The following is a 7906-nucleotide window of genomic DNA, read 5'->3' on the forward strand; positions in this document are numbered from 1 at the left end:
GAGAAAGCCCTTCAAACTGCCTTTGCTATCGTTAATAATAATAATAATAATAATACATTTAATTTATATAGCGCTTTTCAAGACACTTTACAGAGCAAACAAGACATAAAAACAAACAAACAACAAAAGATTTATCCAGACGGAGAAGCGGCGAACAAACAGCGCCAGCGTCCTCTCACGTCAGGGTCCGGCGTAAATAGTTGACATTAAACAGTAAATGGTTGACAGTAAACAATAAAGAACACAAGACACACAATTACAATTTAACACAGACAACCATCACAGTGATTGCTCCAGGCACACCCTCACTGTGATGGAAGGCAAAGAAAAGTCTTATCTCCTCCTCATTCTTCTCCCGCGGTCAGGCAGTCAAACTGCTGCCTCGAGGCGATTGAGGCTCCTGACTTTTGAAACCCCCGCCGGGCGATGGAAGGTCCCAGGGTCGAGCCGAGCAGGCCGATGAAGGTCCTAAGCCCCCACTGGGCGATGGAAAGTGCCGCGGCCAGGCCACACAGGGTGATGAAAGTCCTGCGAGCGGGTCGATCGAGACTCGCGATTCGGGGCGGTCGAAGCTGCTACGGCTGGAGCTCCCGAAAGCCGGTCGCCAGCCAGGGACCTGCGAGCTCCCGATGTTGCGGTCTACAGGGCCCGCGGCCGAAGCCTCCGAGATGGTAAGTCCAGGCCCTGCGACCGGAGTCTTCAAGGTCGATCCCAGCTGGAGGCCGCCAACTCCACAGTGTTAGGCCGTAGCGCGAACGGAGATGCGACATGGAAAAAGGTTGCATCTCCGTTGAGGAGATTTAGAAAAAAGGTTTCCCCCACCCCCCCCCCCCCCCCCCCCCCCACATTAGAGAGAACCAAGCCAAAAATCAGCTGTTAGAAAATCCAGAGTTTATTTTGTAGCGTTCTCTTTAAATAACAAGACCTCTATTGTTCAGCTCATACCCAGAAATGAGATGATGAAAGGCAGATTCCCGGAGGCACTGGGGTTTTTTCCGAGTCTTCGTGAGAATAATCAAAAATAACAAACCAAAGTTTATGATGAGAATGGTTTCTATTTCATTTACCATAGAAAACTGAACAACAATTAGACAATCTGGTAAAACAATTATAGGGCACGTAGATTAGTAGTTTAGTGGGGCACCATTTGCAGTTCCTTGTTTCGACCAGTTCTTTGCACCCTGCTGCTACATACTATTAAAATCTGTGATCTGTCCCACTGTTAAAATAGATTGTGTTTAAGATGTCGCTAAAGAACAAAATATTGTCTATTCATCTTAATCAAAATGTTACGCTTCCACAATTGAACTTGTATGTTTTCCAGATAACCTGTACATGTTATGTCTTGCAGAGGAATTTGTTGTTCAGCCAGTCAGGCCAGAGCAAAGCAACAGCATTTGAAGTATGAATTCATCAGGTTTCAGTTCCTTAATAAATGCAAAATACAAGGTAGCCCAAAGCTATCAATTTCAAACATTGCTTTCCCAATTAATTTAGAAGCTCACCTTGAGTTTTATTTTGTTTTATATTTATCACATGGCCAAAAAAAATAAATCAGCTTTTGTTATTGTAAGTTTGTTGGTACTGCCTAATTGTCTAGTGTTTAACACCATTTAACTCAACAGCGAAAGCATTCACCGCTGTCTGCTTGAAAGGGAAATTATTCTAGAAAGATCTCATAAATTATTCTACTCAACCTCCAGCTTTAAAAAAAAAAAAACTGTTCTATGATAATTGATTAAAATCAGGCAGATTAGAAATAGAATGATTAATTTGTTAATATTTTAAAACAAGTTTAAAAAGTTAGATAGCACATTACCCAGCTCATACTTAAATGAGAACACAGTTGACTATGAAAGCAAGAATTTAATCTTGGGCAATAGTGCAAATCAACAAATGGTCTATAACTCATTGCACCCAGTTTTCAATGGAGTCAATCCTTAAAATGTAAGGATGCTCGGAGGTTTGTATTAATTCATAGTCGGGCGTATCAACAACCCAGTGTACAGAAGTCATCAAACATAGGATTTGCTAATTGAATACCCTATTCCTGTTTCAATATTCCTCTGAAATTAGTTTTACAGGCAGGAGGATAATATACCTGTAATGTAACTTTAATTTTACTTTGGCTTTGCACTGCAGGGGACTGTGGTTCAGTTAACAGTGCCTCAGGATCTATCATTATGGCAAATGATTTAATCGAATTAGAGTAAAAAGCAATGGTCTGATGACATTCTAGTCTGAAGAAGGGTCTCGACCCGAAACGTCACCCATTCCTTCTCTCCCGAGATGCTGCCTGACCTGCTGAGTTACTCCAGCATTTTGTGAATAAATACCTTCGATTTGTACCAGCATCTGCAGTTATTTTCTTATATTACATTCCAGTCATGTGCTCAATAAGCAATGGTGCAGGAAATAGTGAATGATAGGTCTTTTACTATCTGGCCTGTATATGGATGGCAAATTCATCACATTTCAAGTTTTTTTGCACAACAAAATGTCCAGAGCAGAAGGCAAGTATTTACTCGACATTTAGTGCACTCACTAATTGTAACCGTAAGATGAGATGAAGCTCTGCTCTTTCACAAGACACAGGTTATTGATTCATGTGACTATTTCAGCTGGGTCTGAATCATGTTGTCCATGAAGACTGACAAACTGGTCCATGGCCATATGACAATCCATTGTAACAGCACAATGGCGAAAGCAATGATAACAGTGCACTTTGAAATGTAACAAAATAATTGTAATAAAAAATACGAATTAAAAGAAACCATGGTTACATTTAAAGTCATTACATCCTAGAATTTCCATGGAATGATGAAATATTTTGTTAAAATTCTATTGCAACTTTCCAATTCTAAGGTAAGCACCCTGAGCTCTCCACTGCCCGAGGAGACAACGTTTGGCAGAAGAGACTGCTGGCGAGTTAATCAAGAGCAGTATTTCTAGGGGGTAAACAGGTTTTTATGTGCTATCCCATTCCAAGCAGAAACAATATGAAAATACAAAAGGAAACAGATGGTACATCATACACACACATGTACATATACAAGTCCTCATTCTTACATTAATTATACATCCGAAAATAAATTCCTGCACTCTATTGATTCTCGTCGATGCAGCAGGGCAAGTCATTCACTTGTGTTTTCATGAGAAACTGGAATTAGATTAAAGTCCTCCAGAACCCAAGCAGAAAATTTCATAGGACAAGCTTTCTGTGGCCAGTGCTGCTCTGTTTCTGAAATGGTCACAGAAGGAACATGAGAAATAGAAGCAGGAGTGGCATACATGGCCCCTTGAGTCTGCTCAAAGGTTAAGGTACAAGAATGCTCTATCATTTTGAAAGTGCTTTGCAAACTGCGAAAGAGGATCTGAATGATAGACCATCCCCAAAGCTCCAAAGCACTTTCGCCTGACTGACTACACAAGGTTATTTGGGAACTCTTCTCTGAATGATTAAACAAAAATTAATTTATTCCATCTCCTTATTACATCTTCATATAAACATAGAAAGAATAGACTCCTTAAACCAACCATTGTGTTCAGTAGTCGCAACGCTGAAGTTGCAATCCACACTTGCTCCCCCACCCCACCACTGCGAAAATTATGTGATTTAATGTCAAGGAAATGTAACCAACGGATTCCTCGTCACAGGTCACCCCAAGGACAATGAAAAAAGCTCTTGGTTGGAATATTGAAATATCCAGGACAAAAGCATGACATGAAAATTGGCACAACATGACCTGGTTTGTAGTGACAGATAGAAAAATGTACATGTTAAAGTTCACACCTTTATTGTCTTCATCGTTTTTGGCAATGAAGGCAAGTCACTGAAGAAGATAACCATCCAATCCATATCCTACTTCGAGGCTTGTGTCTGATTTGGATCCTTGACGGTAGGGAGACGGGTGGGAGCGGTGCAGTCCCTCTCCCTGGAAGAGTCGATGCCAGGGATGTCCAAACTCACCGTGTCCCCCCCCCCCCCCCCCCCCGTCTCCCTCCTTCCTCCCTTTTGCATAAAGCTTTGGGGGGGGTGGGTGCTGGCTATTTGTGGTTCAGCACGGACAGCTCCTTCAACACCCCCACCTTGCCGCCTGCGTCCTGCCTCCTCTTCTCCCTGATCAGGTCCTCCAGGCTGGGGAAGTTGAGCGTGTGCACCCTGCTGTCGGGCAGGTGCAGCTTGAGCAGGTAGCGTCCCTCCTGCAGCGGCCCTTCGTCCCCTTGTCCCCCGGCCTCGCCTCCAGCCTTGAACTCCCTCTTGCCGAAGCGGCACCAGGCGGCGAAGCTCTCCGAGTTGGTCCAGCACACCTGATGGCCCTGCAGCCCCACATGTCCCCGGGCGTTGTGCACCACCAGGTCGGCCGGCAGCGCCCTGTAGCGGTACCAGGTGTTGACGATGCGGCCCGCCCGCCCTGCGCTCACCTGCGCCAGGTGCTCCTCTCTGATCTCCCGCCCTTGCAGGTGGATGACCCGGCTGGCCCCCACGTACACCACCCAGTGTGCCGGCACCAGCTCCAGCAGGTCCCCTGCACGGCACCTGGGCAGCAGGGTGCTGAGCGGGTACGCACTCAGGTCCTGGCCGCAGCCCAGCTTGGACAAGATGCACTCGTGGCAGCAGAAGGCAGAGTACTCCAGCTCACCCAGCAGCAGCACAGCCCCCGCACTGCCGTCCTTCGCCGGACCCGGCTCACGCCACATCTTCTCGGGCGGCGGGGCCCCCCTCTCGTCCAGCTCGTCCTCATCGTCCGAGAAGAAGTAGGCCACCCCCACCCTCAGCTCGTCCTTCTCGATGCCCGAGGGGTCGCCCGTGGGGAGCTCGCTGTAGTTCAGGTGGGTGATCCGGTCAATTTGATTTCCCATCAATGACACCATGCACTGGGGCACGCACTGCGAGGGCAGGGAACACACCTGGGGGAGGGAGATATCAGACAGGAACATGCACAGTGTATACATATAGAAGATAACTGCAGAGAACTGCTGGGACAAATCGAAGGTTTCTATTCACAAAATGCTGGAGTAACTCAGCAGGTCAGGCAGCATCTCAGGAGAGAAGGAATGGGTGACGTTTCTTCAGACTGAAGAAGGGTCTCGACCCGAAACGTCACCCATTCCTTCTCTCCCGAGATGCTGCCTGACCTGCTGAGTTACTCCAGCATTTTGTGAATAAAATGCACATGTGTACACATATATACACACACACACCAACACGTCTGAGGAAGGGGCTCCACCCGAAACGTCAGCTACTCCTTTTCTCCAGAGATGTTGACTGACCCACTAAGTTACTCCAGCTTGTTGTGTCTATCTCCGGTTTAAACCAGCATCTGCAGTTCCTTCCTATACACACAAATACACACATGCACACACACACACACACACACACTCATGCACACACACACAAATGCACACACACATGCACACACACATACACACATGTACACACACATGCACACACACACACACACAGTGTCGCTTAGAACACAAATTGCTGGAGTAACTCAGAGGGTCAAGCAGCATCTAGGCAACGAATGGATAGGCAACGTTTCGGGTCAGGACACGTTCATACTTCCTCAGTTTGAAGAAGAGTCCCAACCCAAAACATGCAGTTCTTTCCTACACATTTCCAAAACATCACTTATCCACTCCTTCGACAGATGCTACCTGACCTCCCCCTCCCTCCCCCCCAGTTACTCTAGCACTTTGTATTTTATACAGAATGTAGCTCCTTTTTAAAAGCAACCACTCCCCTTCCTTGTCCCTACCAAACACCCACATGTTATCCAAATGTAATTAACCCCCGCCTGCCAACTCCTCTAGACAAACGAATTAATTCACAGGTCCCTACCCCATCCCTCCCGCCCGCCTCCAACCCAACCCTCAGGTTGGAGTCTGATCTGCACCAGTGTAAAGCCCCTGCAGAACTCAGCTGAGAAGCTGGTTCAACACACCGCGACCTTCCAAACAGAGTAAAGTCACTTCCCCCAGTTAACTCTAAACCCCTTTTATATCTTTTAAAGGCGAAATCGAAAACAAACTGGCACTGGATTTAGCTCTCGCCTGGCAAACTCCACCTCTGATTCGCAATAAATTTGCTACAAACTATGTGTCTAACCGCAACAGAACTCCCCTTGCCCAGCAGTTTATGTTTAAAGACTGTGCATTAATCGAGGGGGAGGTGGGGTGATTCTTGTACCGACCGCTTTGTGGGGTGCATGCACTCACCTGGCGCCCGGCGGCAGCGGCGGGACTGGCAACGACAGCAGCAGCAGCAGCAGCAGCAGCACCGCTCCCCGCGGCTCCACCAGCCGATGCTGCAGCGGCTCTCAGCGCTGCTCCATGCGCGCAGCCCGCCCGTCCAAGGTGAGTGAGGCGCGATGCCGCCCTCGCCCGCTCTGCATATGTGACAGCCGCGCTGCTGGAACCACCCCTGCCCGCCTCCCATTCGCTCTGCCGTTGCCCGCCGCACAGCCCATTGCTGCCGCCGCCTGTCATTCGGACCCGGAGGCAGCGGAGGGAGCGGGGGACATCTCTGCTCACTCCGATTGCAGTGTCTCTCATGCTACCCGGCCCCCCCCCCCTTCTTGTTTCTCACGCATGCAAAAACCATCATCACTAAAACAACTTTCCCATTTTGACCACCGTTTGTTTCATGACCTCTTTTTTTTCCACCCACTAGCCAAGCAAAGCCAAGCGAATGAAATTGCTCAGCACTTTTAGTCGCAAATGTAATAGTAACACGATGCTCATAAATTACTTACTGAAGTACATCAGTATTCCGTATCACTCACGCGCATGAAATTGCATTAAATCAAAGGATTGTCGCTTTGGGTGCATATATTACCGTAATATTCTTACATCTGCAGATAATCCCAGTGTCAATTTGGCGGAAATGAAAATGCTCCACGGATATTTTGCTCTCGAGTAGTATGTTCCATCTGTCAAAACAAGTGCCCCGTCTCCTTTTCAACACTGAAATGCTGCTAGAAAATTAGGAAACGCTCTCCTTAAAGCCTAATCCAACATCATCAACAATGCAAATTCCATAATTAAGAAATTCAATTATTAATTGGCTCCCATTAATATTTTGCATACTCTAAAACAATCTCTTAAAGCAAGAAAAAAAAAGAAAGTTCTTGGACCCCTTTCAGCTGGCGCCAACACCAAGTCTCTAGGATACCAGAAGTAGCAATTTTAATATCTTGAATTACTATCCCACACCATAAAATATCGAAGGCAACGTCATATCTCTGGAAGCATGTTAGTCAAAGACCTCAAGATAAATTTCTGAAGTTGTTCAATCAAAAGCGAAGCCAAAGGCAAACGCAAGATTATGGAGTGATTCTCCCTTAAAAAGCAGAGATAGGAGAGAACAATGGGACCTGATGGTGGGGGCACGTTAAGACAAAAGTGTGAAAAAGCCAGTGAGGTGGTATCTCACGACAAGGGAAATCTGGTTATGGTTTGTGTCATAGACACAAGAAATGGGAGGAAATTGCCAAGAATCTCAAGAATCTCAATCAAGAGAAAACAGTGACACAAGGAAAGACAAAGAGAAATGAAACAATTCAAAAATGTTTACTTTTTGAAATATTGCTGTGGCTGGTTTCATTTTCAAGTAATCGTAATTGCAGGATTCAATATAATATAAAGGACATTTTGCAATCTAGTACTTGTGATTCATGTAAATATATTATTATATGCCAATGTCTTAAAAGTCGCCATATGAAATTTATCTTTTCTTTGAAGCTACTGTTCTGTCAACTGGAGGTAGTTAATGCATAGTTCTCTGTCTTACAACTTCCAATATGCAACAATCTGCACGTGTACCATCTAAAATATTCCCTCGCATCCATCAGTGTGATTCAGTGTGCAACTCATCTTCCCTTGTGTGTAGTGGGTTTCCTAA

The 7906-nt window shown here is 45.9% G+C and overlaps 1 protein-coding gene across 1 annotated transcript; it reads right to left on the reverse strand.

Annotated features, from left to right (window-relative positions):
- Window positions 1–890: 890 nt before the first annotated feature.
- Window positions 891–6442, reverse strand: lratd1 (LRAT domain containing 1). The gene is given in 3 exon segments (XM_078399276.1): window positions 891–4911; window positions 6223–6348; window positions 6350–6442. Coding segments are annotated over 3 exon segments (1083 nt in total). The 3' UTR covers window positions 891–4047.
- Between the last annotated feature and the right edge of the window lie 1464 nt (window positions 6443–7906).

Source organism: Rhinoraja longicauda, chromosome 5, assembly GCF_053455715.1.
Source record: "Rhinoraja longicauda isolate Sanriku21f chromosome 5, sRhiLon1.1, whole genome shotgun sequence".
NCBI classification, from domain to species: Eukaryota; Metazoa; Chordata; class Chondrichthyes; order Rajiformes; family Arhynchobatidae; genus Rhinoraja; species Rhinoraja longicauda.